This window comes from Thunnus thynnus, chromosome 24 (assembly GCF_963924715.1).
Source record: "Thunnus thynnus chromosome 24, fThuThy2.1, whole genome shotgun sequence".
Taxonomy (NCBI): Eukaryota; Metazoa; Chordata; class Actinopteri; order Scombriformes; family Scombridae; genus Thunnus; species Thunnus thynnus.
This window is the reverse complement of record NC_089540.1, coordinates 6,000,256-6,014,315: the sequence shown is the minus strand read 5'-3', so window position 1 is coordinate 6,014,315 and position 14,060 is coordinate 6,000,256. Positions and strand designations below refer to the sequence as shown.

The 14,060-nt window shown below is 37.6% G+C and overlaps 1 protein-coding gene across 3 annotated transcripts in view; it reads right to left on the bottom strand.

The window, feature by feature from the left end:
• Positions 1-6,079: 6,079 nt before the first annotated feature.
• Positions 6,080-14,060, bottom strand: part of LOC137177107 (gamma-aminobutyric acid receptor subunit beta-3-like) — a 64,139-nt gene continuing 56,158 nt past the window's right edge. For 2 of the 3 annotated variants that reach the window (XM_067583214.1, XM_067583216.1), the window contains 3 exons: positions 12,155-12,402; positions 11,553-11,621; positions 6,080-9,596 (listed from right to left, as the gene is read on the bottom strand). In XM_067583214.1, coding sequence (XP_067439315.1) covers positions 9,225-9,596; positions 11,553-11,621; positions 12,155-12,402 — 689 coding nt within the window. In that variant the 3' untranslated portion in view covers positions 6,080-9,224. The remainder of the gene's footprint in view (positions 9,597-11,552; positions 11,622-12,154; positions 12,403-14,060) is intronic. The other variant, XM_067583215.1, reaches the window with a different exon arrangement.

The window sequence follows — 14,060 nt, the reverse complement described above, 5'->3', positions numbered from 1 at the left end:
TTGGGATTACTTTGTATGGCAGAGGATGGCTTCAAGAAATATCCAGGCAAAAACAACCAATTATGACTTCTTGTTACAATATAACAGGGTTTATTACACTTAACAGCAGTAACTATACAGTCAATACTATTTAAATATAACAAAGACATAAATTGTAAAATGTTTATAATTGTAAATGTCTAGTGGTGCAACTATATATCTCTGTGTGTATTTTTGTATGTGTGACAAGGGGGGACAAAAGGAAAATGGTGGGCTTAGAACCAAAATGGGAGCTTGGACCCAAGATGGCAGGGGTGACACTGCATGTGTGTGTGGAAGTGAGGAGACAAAAGGAAATGGCAACTAGGCAGGAGAATTTGAAATTGGCCTGAGTCTAAAATGAAACCTTTTGTGCTACTCACTCCCTCCTCCCGTCTGTGATCCCGTTGTCCTGGCTGGTCAGCTGGGTCTGGATCACATCTCTGTCTGATTCCAACGTGTGCAGTGATGAAAGAGGTCCAGAGAGTTGTCCATGTCAGAATAAAAGGGAATTGATCCTGTGTGGCTTGTGGTAAAAATTAACTGGTTGCAAACTAGTAATAACTCAAATACTGAACAAAGCTAAGTTAATCTTACACTACAGCGTGGCCAATGGTAAGGCAAGAAAAACGTAGTCCATTTTTGTTCTTTTGTTCTGATCAAAAGCTTATCTCCTTTAGCCGAGGCATAGCACAGCAGCAGAAAGCTAACCTTACAGAGCACAGCAACAAAGAGGGAAAGCAGTGAGGTCACGGCTTTTATTAATAAGATGACATTATGGGTCATAGGCCACAATGACCACTGATGACCATAGGCGGAGGGTCCATGGGCAGAGTCCAAGTATAGGTGTGAAAGCTGCAGAGGCCCTACAAAAGTGTAATGGTTTTGTTGTTCCCCGGACATTTTTGCTAACGCCCATCATCAGGTCAAAATGTCAAATTATTCAATATTTTGTTTTATGACCAAATGCCAGCAAAACTGACATCACCACCAGCCTCAGCAAAAGCTTACTTTGTGGTAATGGTAATTGGCAATTGCTAGCATGGTAATATGTTAAACTAAGATGGCAAACATGGTAAACATTATAGCTGCTAAACATTAGCATGCTAACATTGTCATTGTGAGCATGTTAGCTGGCTGACATTAACTTTCAAAGCACCACTGTGCTTTGCTAAAGACTAATGTCAGAATCACAGAACTACTAAGTACAGCCTCACAGAGCTGCTATCTGGCTGTAGACTTGTTTAATGGCTATTCAAAGCCTATACTAAAATAATTCTCATAATAAAAATATTTCTGTCCTGTATTTCTTTCTGTCATTTTTCTTTGTTGTATTCTTTCTTTGTAGCTGTTGTTGTAACCCCATTTCCTTATTAATAGCAATAAAAATTGTATCTAATCCCTATCTAATTCTTGACAGGAAATAAAAAAATAATTATTCATTTTCTTTTCACTGCTCTTTTATGAAAGCACTAAGTCACTCACCAAAATGCTTCAGAGCAGCTCATGGAGCTCCACTCTCCTTCAGGTCATGTCTAACAATATAACCATTATTGTCTAAATGAAGGACTATGTCTCCCGTATAGTTTTGACAGTATTCAACAACACATCCCCTGAGTATCTTCATTATAATTCTTTGAGCAATTATTCAGACCCAGAGCCGTTGCATTGCCTGTTAATGATGTCAAACCCAGAGGCTATCCCTTTGTCCATCTAGTAATCACTTGTCATATTCTTTTAGTTTTCCATATGTGAACAGCTTTTAAAGCTTCAGCATCAGACAAAGTGAGGTTAATAAAATCTAAATGAATGATATCAAGGCAGAGCAAGAGGACGCTGGTTGTGAAAAAACTGGGTTTTTTTTTGTTCCAATAACCTTTGGATGACTTTTGTTTTATGGCTCCCAGGAGTGCTTTTTATTAGTGACTTGGCATCTTGTTTGTCCGCAGTCATCTATCACAATATCTCTGTCATCCCCTCAACGACCACCTTTTTCCTGAAAAACACCAGACATGACTGTAAGCTCTGCTATGAACTGAAATCTTTTTATTTATCTCTTTCTAAAATAAGGACTGGGGGACAGTTGTTTCATACACAGAAAAAGAAACTGACAAAGTTGAAGAGTAGGAATATGTGTGGGGTTTTTTCCCTCTCAAAAGTGAGTGCAGAGATGATCTGGGGACCTGATGTGCTAGAAACAGTTTGACAGCAGAAGTAGTCTCTCACAAATCTGTACTTTGGTTTCTTTGAATGTGATGATACAGAGGCAAGATCTGTGTGTACTGTGAGTAGGATGTTAGGCAGGTAGGTACTGCTGGATAAACAAACATATTGACTGGATATGCTATATTAAACCTTATTCAAAGCTGCTAACACCTTACTGCAACACATAGTGAGAAGCTCTTCCCTTTTTTGTGCCTAGAATGTCTGAGCCATCGTCATGATCTAACCCTCCAACTAGCCTCATTTTCAATCTTTGGCCTTATGTTCCCCTTTAACCCTAATGATTGGCAAGGGCTCATTATGGGATATTCTAACTGCCAAAAGGGTTGCTTCTCTTATGTGTCCTGGAGACAAAATATGTGCCTTATTATCAACAACAGCTCCACGCACATGCCTCCCTCAAACTGCTGAACAATGATATTCTTTAATGATTAGTTTAATGATAAACTGTGCAATATACCTTGGGGTTAGAACCCCTATATAAATTATAAAGGTTCAGAAGGAAAGGGAGATTAAAAATCTATCACTTATACCCCAAGGGACTCGCATAGTATGAAGAAGCAGGGGAGAACTGGAAAGCCAAGCTCAGCATTTTCTTAAGTCATTATGCATAAATAGTGTGTGATAGAGCCTATATATATATATATATATTCTCTCTACCTGAGATGGAGGGAAGGTGATCACACTCCTAAAGGGATTCCATTAGGCGGTTTCCTGCAGGGAGGCGGTGCTGAAGACTTCTCATATTAATGCCTCGAGTGTATTTTACTGAATTACATCCATTCCTTCCTTGAAACTGACAAAATGTTTTGAAATATGATATTGTACCTATGTCAAATGGGATTTGAAATTTGTTACATCCTGTTATAAAGGAAACAGACATTTCTTCCAAAAAAACACACAAAAAAAACCAGGGAAACCTACTCTTCCCGTAATGCAACTTCTGAACATTTTTCATTAGAGCCTCCACGACTGGTGAAATGCCCATGTCTTTCAAAATGCATGTGCCTAGTTTATAAGGTAGGTTAATGTCATGATCTCGTCATCAATATGGTTGTGCGATTACAGGTTGGAATCTCTTAATTACAATAACTTCGATGCATAGAACAATGCAGAGCTGTTCAGTTGGTGTTGAATTAGTTTAATTAGTTGGTTGAAGATACTTAAAGATGCTTCGCCTCTCATCCAAGGGGCTTCTTCAGAAATTTCAACATGTTTCATTACTATAACCTACATTTAAGGCAAAACCCACCACAGTTGTTCCCAGTTGTTCTGTACGACCGGACCCATAGAGACTACATTTATGAGAGACAAAATCATCATTAATGAATTGCATTGCTTGGATAACCTATACCCAGCTAGCACTCAAAGTTTATTAAATGCTATGTATTATTAACAGTTATGAGTTAACCTAGGTATGTGGTGTCTGTATAGTCATGCTGTATAAGCAAGGTTGGCTGCACCATTAGCGTGTTATAGAAGGACTTATGATTGATCTGCGCTGTGATGGAGTGGGTTCAGAAAAAGGCCAATAATCTATCTTGGACAGATTATTGGCAGGAGGTTCAAACATTTTTCCTCCCTTTTTAATTAAAGACACAGCTGATCAAAAATGTGGCAGATGTAACACTTTGCTTTTGAGCATCCTGCAAGACTTGTGGTGCCCAAACATCAAAGTAAGCTGAAGCACAGCCATCCCAAATGACATTAGAACACCTTATTTTTTTTCCACATTCTGTGCAAATGTACTGTTGTGTGTTGAAGATTTCAGAAATAGTTCTGTGTAGGTCCCTTTGGTGACTCTGACCTCCTTCTAATGGCCTAATTACAATCATTAGCTGTTAAGCAGGAAACTCTCTTTGTAAACATGCATTACACTCTACAATAGTAGGGTCCTAGCATGGTTTCCTCTCATTGATCCACCTCATGAAAAAGTGGGTTTCTTTGGTGATCTTTCAAGGGTTCTTACAGTAGGAATGTCCAAACTTTCTGCTTTAGCCAGGGAGGAAGAATTTCATGAAACCGCATGCTATATTGATTGGTTTGAATAGCACATGATTGTACTCGACTGATTAAGAGGTTCATCAGTTGAACTTTCTCATCCAGATGAAGGTTGCTGGGAAGTGATACCTTTTATGAGGTATACTGTAGAGCTTTTTGAGAGCCTTTTCAAGTGCTATATCTGTATCTATTGTAGTTTCCTTTGCACAAAGTGAATACAGTGAAGCATAGGAGCTAAATTGATTTTTTTTTTTTTTTTTTTTTTACCTCATAGCTGCCAGAAACATGAACATTTATATAAAGCCTACAAACTGGGCAAAGGCTATGGGCTGAATCGATTGGGTTATCAGTCGAAACAACCATCTCATCTCAACCAAACTACCGCCAACCAAGTGAAATCAATACCAAAGCAGAAAAAAATCAAGATTGAGTATGTTTCACCAAACATACTTCTATTACTCTCTGAAACCACTGAGGGGTAAAAACCTTCAGGGAACTGATGGACGACACCAAGACAGTTAAAAATAGGAATGGACACAGTTAACATTGCTATTATTTTAATATGATCCACACCACAGACTAAAACTGTAACCTTTTATAACAGAATTCTAAGACAAAATGTATTGCATTTTGTATTGCAGTGATGCTGCCCCCAAAAATGATCTCTTCTTCAGAAGTATATTTAGCTGCTTTACTAGCTATAGTAATAAACAGTATCTCACATTTCAGTAACGTTATGTCTCTAACAATGATGTTAGCTAATAATACGTGTTCTTGGAAGGAAAATAGTAACAGATTTATGGATTAAATGCATCTTCAATCACAGTGAAAATCAGACAAGAAGTAGCAACTAAACAGCTGGGACAAATGATGAAAACAGGCAGGCTAGCACACCAACATTTATGAAAATGTAAGCCAATTGATGTACCATTAGCCATAGAGTCTGTGGGTGTTGTGTTACTTTCAGTTGGCAGTTTTTACTGGCAGGAATATAGGCACAGTGTGTGAACTATTGTCTGCCATAAAAAGGTAAATGGCGCCTTTCCTGCTAACATTGTGATAGATGTAATGAAACCTGTAACTGTGGTCCATGTAAACATCAAAGATGGCGACTGCAGAATGCAAAACACAACTGACAAAAATCCCTTCAGTTTATGTTGGCTAAAACTTGACAAAAACTAACTGTCAAATAACTAAAATGTGACAATTTTTTTTTTGTCAAAACACTAACACAAAATCAGGTGCCCAAATCAACACTGATACAGCAATATCTCAAATATGGCTAATAATCAGGTTGAATGTAACTTGAATGGAGTCAAAGAGCCTCAAGACAAAAATAACACATTTTTTTCTCAAAAAACTTTAATAATACTTTTTTTTCTTACCACATATATAAAGACAAATTGCTAAGGGAGTCATGAACTTTGTGGCAATTGAGTAGGCTGGAAAATTGACAGGTTATGGCGCCCAATAATAACCTCCACCTCCAGTGTCTTTTTTTTCCAGTCTTTATTTATCCAGGGAACTAACTGTACTCTTATTCACCAATACTCTGGCACACATTCATAAAGTTCACTTCATACACATAAGATACTGTATCCAACTGGGAGTTGCCAAGTGAAATAAAGTCTTCTACTGTCAGCTACTGAGTAGCTACACTGGAACAGATAGAGATTAAGTGCCTTGCTCAAGGGCACATGGGTTTTTTAACATGAGAGAAAAAAATGTGTTTTCAGGATATATTAAACTTTGTCTGGTCATTGTATTATTTTGCCATAAATGTACATATGCAGATTGTATGGAGTGTCATGCATGCTCACAATACCAAATACACAGGTACAATGTATATCATTTATTTGATGGTTTAACATGATAATCTATTGAAAAAGGAAGAGAAACATACAGAGATATACAGTATAAATCTAAGCCTAAATACATTTTGTGGCAGCACAGAACATTTCACATTCCATTATGGGACCAAGGCCATACAACACCTGAAAGTCTTTGATGACTTTTTTTTTTTTTTTGTTACTTTTTTCTTTTTAATGTAGGCTCACATGGCATAGTGTTGTCTCTAAAATGAGCAGTTGGCAGCTCTCATAAGTGAGTTTGCAAAATATCTTCTTTTTAAAAATCTTCCCAAGTTACGAATTGTAGTTGCATGCATGATAAACAAGTATCTAGAGTTTGTAACAGTTGCCTTTTCTTTGACGTTTCAGTTTGGTAATAAATAAAAAAAAGACTCACAGTACAATACCGCAGTACAATGACCGCAAAACTGCAAAAACTTGTTTTAAATCTCACCACATGACCCCAAAGTAATTGTTTAAATCCAAGTGAACCAGTAAGCCAGGAAGATCTATTTTTGACTTGCACTGTAAAACAGTTATTTTCTAGCTTCAGTGTTCCAGAGATCTGTCTTATAATATCTTATTTACACAACACGGAAGCTACATCAACTGTTTCAGCATTTCATAGGTACGAATTTGATCCCCCAAAACTACACAAAGCAACTTGACACATCTTTGGACAAAGTGGTTCTTTGTCCACGACTTTTAACTCTCTACCTTTTTAAATGCATTAGATCATGAAACATTGCTTTGTGCCCAAGAACAAAGACAAGACATCCCCTCTTAGCAAGATGTTTTGGCTTATTAGTTATAGGTATTATTTCATCTGTAACTGTCAGCTTTCTTATATCTTGGACCCAGGTCACATGTCCATTTAGCCCCGTCTACACAGTAGAAAACAGGACAAGAAACCAGCAAAGGACTTGGGGTCACTTGAATCAACTAGAGCCCTATGTAAATCAGGGTTGAGGTCAATTCTGAAAGTAAATTGCAGCTGTGCAGCAACAATCCAAGTACAATACATTCAGTTCTTAGTCTTATATCAGACTGTACACATAAAACTTTACAATTTTTACTTCAAAGTTCAATTGATCCCAACTCTGAGTATCAGTGACTCTCAATCACAACAGAACTCCCTGTTATAGTTTTTCCTACATGTATTCTTGTACATGCACAAACAGTGGGTGAATCTCATGTATCCATGGTTGAACAGAAGAATGCTTCAAATTTACATCATCGTCCGTGAGCTGTATCTGGTTGATTGCTCTGCGACCTTAGGTGGAATGGCACAGTTTATCATAAGAGTCGAACGGGAGAGCTATTTTTATCCACAAAACTATTCTATGTTGAGATTTGTCCGTAGTCGAGCAAGCAGCACGGAAAATAAATGGTCTACCCACGCCCTTTCTCTCTCAAGCTCTCCCTATCCATTTCCCATCTCTCTCACATACACACATGCACATGCACACACTCTTTTAACGCCACCCCCTTCCCTTTCTTTTATCGTCACTCGCAACGTAAGAATGGGCGTGTTACATTCTGATGGAGAAATGATGACCATGGCTCATTATCCTCTCCCTGAAAGAATGGATCTGATACATTCAATGCTAGTATGTGCTTATTAGTCGACAGACCAGTTATCATGGTCCGCCTGCGGAATCAATGAAATCCATTTGCATCACCGGCTGCTGTTTGGCATACAGTAGCTCTAAAATGCAGACGTACAGTGTCTAGAGTGGAACTTCAAGATGGTCACATGTTTGAGAAGAAATGTATTCAGTGTGCCTCACAAATGCTCAAAAACTAAACTGATGCTTGAACTGACCCGTTAATTTGTTTAATCCGTGTCTTTCTTTCTTCTTTTTTTTGCTCTAAATAGTCTGACATTTAACAGACAGCATGACAATCACAAAATGCTCAATATTTGATCATTTTCATTTTGGGTTGTACACACAGTAGATATATATACATTTATGTATATACACACAAAAAAATGGGTATCATTACTCCAGTGTACCACTCTATCACCAGACAGAGTTCGTGTTGAGCAAAAGAAAATGTTTCAACAAGACGAGTAAGGAAATCAAATGAATACCTGAAGACATAGAGTACAAAAATATTATAATATTTCGTGGGTTGAGTAACTGTAACGCCCAAAAAGGCCCTTGGCAGTTGTTTGAAACTAAAGTTGTTTTTTTTAAGAGGAAGTTTGATCAATTTAAGTGCAATTCTGTCATGCTATCACTTGAAGCGTTGTTGCTAGAAGGTAGAAGTGAAAAAAATGGCAGTTTTATTCATATTTGTGCTTGTTAACGTTTTTTTTTCACTATCAAATGACCTAAAAGGATATTCCCGTGACACTAGCAAAAATTCAGAACCTGAGTCACAATCATCCTGAACAGAGGACAAAATCCTCAACTTTAAATTATTGTGTTTGGGTAAAAGTTTACCAGATCAATGCATCATATAGTTAATAGCAAGTATACTGTATATTATCAACGCTATAAACAAATACACATCAACAGAGTCTTTGTTTCTGTAAAGTTGTGACATAACCCAAGGCAAAAAGGAGTCATTATTTTTCCACTATGGCTGATCATTACATGCATTAGTAGTGCATAGGGTACCAGTCAAACATACATATGTTTGTTTAATGGATTTTTAGGAATTGCCTGCACTTATCTGATCACCTGTGTAGTATAAAGTTTTCTTAATGATTTTTTTGGATTAGAAAAATCTTTGCGTTAACTGCTTTCATGTTTGTTTTTTTTTGCAAATACTGTATTATTTATTCAATTGCTGGCTTTATATCTCTCTATTTACATATTACTGAGAGGGCAAATGTTGGGAAATGACTGTCACATGTCCCAATTACAGTACATACTTTAGAAAATAAAAAGACCTTGGTACTAAGGACTCAAAGACTGCAAATATAAAAACAATTTTGAGGAGAACTTGGTCCAAAACTCAGTAGTCTTTCTCAGTCTTTTTTTTTTTTATCATGTATTGTTGCAGTCTTTAACTCGACAGATTCCATCATGTATAAAAGCAACAGAAAAAAAGGAAAGAAAAAGAAACAAAATGAAAAAAAAATCAACAAACAACAACAAACACCTCAACAAAACAGTCCATTCAGACATAGTAGAGCCAGTAGACGAGGTTGAACAGTGAGAAAACGGAGGGGAAGATGATCCGTGACCAGCGGTCGATGGCGTTCACATCCGTCAGGTCGGGGATTTTGATTTTGAGCTGCGAGGACCGCCTCCGCAGGCGGCTGCGTTTCATCTGGGCAGCCCGGTCCAGGGAGTGGCGGCTGGAGGAGCGCGGGCCGATCCCGCCGCTCTGCTTGCGGTACTGGATGTGCGATGAGGCCGTGCTGTCCAACTGCACCATGGACTGAGAGTTCCTAATGTCCGCCACGCTGGTGGTGATCTCACCTCCCGCCACCTCGTTATGGATCTCCAGTGTGGTTAGCAGAATGTTCCCGTGGCCATGTGGTTCTGCCTGAATGGACAAAGAAATGGGAAAAGTAATTAATGACATTATGTGCACACAAGTGGAACAGCTAGAGAGGACACTAGCTGAAGTTTTAAGGCACTCTCCCTCAGTGCACTCAAGACCATGAAATGTGGATGTCAGGTCATGCTTTTGCCATGGCAACAAGTCAGAAGTGAACATTCCTACAATGCAATGAAAAGTGCTGTCTCCATGACACATACTCATTTTTCTAAAAGAGTCCTAAATGCTGTGCTTTGCTTTGAGTAAGTTACTGTAAGTTATAGTAATGTGAAACTTCACCTGTCTGTAGTGAACAGTCCCTTGCCAATTATCATTTTGTGTCACTACAGAGAAACCTTTTTTGAGCAAAAGTAATTGAGTGGACGAGGGAGCAGTTTCAGGCATAGCTTAAGTCTCCTGTCACTCAGTTCCATAACAGCAATATGTCAATGGCATTTTTTAAATGGCAGCCATTCTTGGCACGCCATCTGAACAACCATTCAAGATGGGCTACGATTTAAAATGACTAAGCACAACCACTGGAGCCACTACAACACTGACTGCTAGTAAAACAGTAAAACATTTTCAATTGATTCCATTGAAGGATCAATGACATATCAAAGAAATTATTTTTTACTTGCTTATGAGGTCCACAGGATATAACAGAAGGCATGGCACCGCAGTCCAGTCTATAGATATTTTGATTTCCCTGGCTCTCATTTTTTACTTGCTAAAGCAATATAAGGACACATCATCAGTCAACCATTTTATTAAAATCATAGGAGATACAACACACTCCATGCCTATGATTTATGTGCCATAAAACAAATCCACAGTAATGGACAATGGAGATTGTTCATGCAAATGTAGCAACTGGGGAAGTCCCACATTTCGCTTTTTCAATTGGCGGTGTTTGCACAGGTCACAAGATTTTTAACCTTGAAGAACTCTTACAGCATGTTCAGACAGAAAGCAAAACAAACTGTCACCTTAGTTTTTCATGCAAATTTGACTGCTGGACCATTCCTACAATCTGTGTTTATTTGCCCCATATAGCCAATGTACCAATGGTAAGGACTAGAGCTGCATTGATTGATTAGATAATCAAATAATCATTTTAGTCTTTCTTTTAAGCAAAAATGCCAAATATTCAGTGGTTGCAGCTTTTCAAATATAGAAATTTGAAGCTTTTCTGTGTCATACATGATAACAAACTGAATATCTTTTGGATTTTGGACTGTTCTGATCTGACAAAAGTTATTTGAAGGCATCGCCTTGAGCTTTAAAAAATTACAACAAGCATTCCTCTTTATTTTCTGACATTTTATAGATAAAACGATTAATCTATAAAATAATTGTCAAATTAATCAATAATGAAAATAATCGTTAGTTGCAGCTCTAGTAGGGGCGTTAGCTGTGAGCTAGTTAGCATACTGACTGTGTGCGTCTATAGCATATTCTACAATTCATATATTATATATTCTAAGTATTTTCAGATTACACTTTCCAAGTGAAATCTTTCATTTCAACATAGATGCATGATGGGGGACCTCTGCAGTGGCTAACCACTTAAAGATACATAGATTTGCTGCATCCTGACATGCTTTAAGTCACTTTATGAAAACTGTGGAAATGTGGCTTTTAATGATGATTTCTATGACAAAACTGTAAAAAAAAAAAGATACACAGACAGCATGCATTCAGAATGAGCTCTGAAGGGAGAAACAGGTTCGTATCTGAAACACAAATTTTACAAAGTAAGACCGAGCATGAGCATCATTTCAATGTAGAAAAAACTGCAATGAAAAAGTCAAAATGAATACTCATGTCATGATGAAAATGTCTGTTGTCACTTAATTCATTCCATGGATGGAGAAATATTTTGCATTAAGGCAAAAAAAAAAAAGCATCCATGTCAGCTGATGGCGATGGCGGAGTTGACTCGAGGAACAAACAACTCACCGAGCGTGAGTGGCGAAGACCTTTAACCTGATTGGACCGTTTTAGGGATGCGGTTCTACTACCTGCCTCCTGAGAAGATGAAAATATTCAGCCACATGTGGGAAAGAAAATACCTGAAAATTGAGGGTTTTTTTTTTTTAACTAAAACATTTCCACAACAGAAGTCTCCACCAGGAATACAGATACCTATGAATAATGTGATGTGATAATGTAAGTTTAATTAGGCAAAACGCTGCTTCTGCTGTCAAGAGCTGACAAAAAAAGTTCATTTTAGAGGAAGTGCAATGTCTAGGTTGATTTATCATTCATATCCTGTTGGTGGGAGGAAAAATTAAAGAAAATTAGACTTTGTCCAGTCAGACTGCTGTCCTGCTTTCCTGTGGAAACACCAAATATTAATATTCATTCGATTCGATTCATACGAACTTCTATCTCACTGGCATCTTTCAGTCAAAAAAATGAATGACAAATGTTTCAGCAACAAGAAATATAATATCTTAAACCCACATAATTACTTATTTATCATAATTTGAGTCAGTTGCACACTGAAGTCAAAGTCTTAACATTTACGTCAAACATCCTATCAGCCAATTCCAACCTACCCTTGCAGCATCATACTTGGCTGCCCTCTCGTTGTTGGCTTTCTCTGCCTTCTCCGCTAGCTTCTTTTGCATCTGAGGGCCCCTCCCGAAAAAGATGTAGTTGACGAAGGCGTACTCCAGCAGGGCCAGGAAGACCATGACGAAGCAGCCCATCAGGTACATGTCAATAGCCTTGACGTAGGGGATCTTGGGCAGCGTCTCTCGCAAGTGGGTGTTGATAGTGGTCATGGTCAGCACAGTGGTGATCCCTATGAGGAGGATAGAGAAATCATGGTGTTTTTAATCAATATAAGTATCATTATTACTAAAGCGCACAAAATAACCACAGAGCCTAGAACTGTCATGAGACAAAAGGCAGTTCGTAAAAGAGGTTTTCATTTTAAAAAATATTAATGGAATCATCAGTAGCAGAAGTAAGTAATACTACTGTTGGTGTCAGTATTGATCTTGGTAGTCCTGAATGCTTGGACAATAAATCAGTTAATCCATCAACAGGAAATGAATCAATGATTACTGTGATAATAGGTTATATAATTTGTTTAAAGCTGCACCAATCAATATTTTTTTAGTAACAATGAAAACAATTACACCTTTTTACTACAATTACTACTAACAAATACTACTATGAAAATAATTACTACTGAAAGAGGTCAGGAACCCACAGAGATAAATCATCAACTCTGCAGTTCCCCTCAGCTCTGCAGAGCATTTGTAGCGTCTTTCAGCTCATTGTTTTGGTTTTACAGCCCACAACTGTACTGTTTTGATTCACTCTTGTGGCTCTCATCAACAGTTTCCAGCGGCAGGTAGCTGTTTCAAGCAAACAGTATTGATAAACCCACTGTACGTTACAACGTGCAAATGCAGTGGTGATTGTGTTTGAAGCTTGTTATGGGCACTCAAGTGGCCTAAAAAAATATAATATGTTTGGGTTTATGACTGGTAGTGAGATACATTAAGGCTTTGGTAACTTCTGTTGGACATTTGCTATTATTTTACAACTTATCAATAACACCAAAAATAGTTGAATTGTTAGAGTAACTGACAATAAAAATAATAATTAGTTCATACTTAGACATTAGGCTCAGGATCAATATGCTATCCTGGTATCCATCACAGCACTAGAATTAGAATCAGGATTAGGTAAATATGCAACGCATATATGCCTTGCAATATGCAAAAGTTTAAGTTTGACAAAAAATATCCTTAAGTATTATTAAAGAGTTTATTGGTCAAACACTCAGCAGCTCCATCAGGACTGTGTGGGTGCGGTTTGATCAGATTTGATTGACAGTAACCTGGCAACAAACTAACAACCCCCAACTGCTATTGCTAAATCCTGATTGGTGCTCTCTCTTTGAAATAAACAAAACTATTCAAACTTTGACATACAATTTTGAATTCATGTAGAAATAAATAGCTGATTGAGAAAATAGGTTTCCTTGACCTTTTGAAGTTAAATTACTATAAGCATCTGCACAAGTAATAAGATAAATATAGTCTATATAGTATAGTATATTCTTACTAATTAGTTGTTGCGTTCATGTTTTGCTTGGGAAAATATGTTATGGTTAATATATATCATCATATCTCAGACTCTTCCATCCTCTGTCTGATATTTCCTGTCTTTCAACAGAGGCTGAAACCTCAAATCCTACCTTATTTAGATCTTTCAGCATTCATTTAAAGGATAAAATATGAAACTCACTTTACTTTTTTTTCAATTCTCCAAGGCTTCCTTATTACCAGTCTTGTTAAATTTGATGCTTAATTAGTCCGAACCTGTCATAGCATAAGCCTGTCTTAAAGGAGCCTCGCGCCGTTCTAAGCAGGTGCTGCTATCTCGTCAGTAACCTTAAGGTCACGTTGGAGAAAACTCCAACAGATGTCTTAGGTGTTACTATAG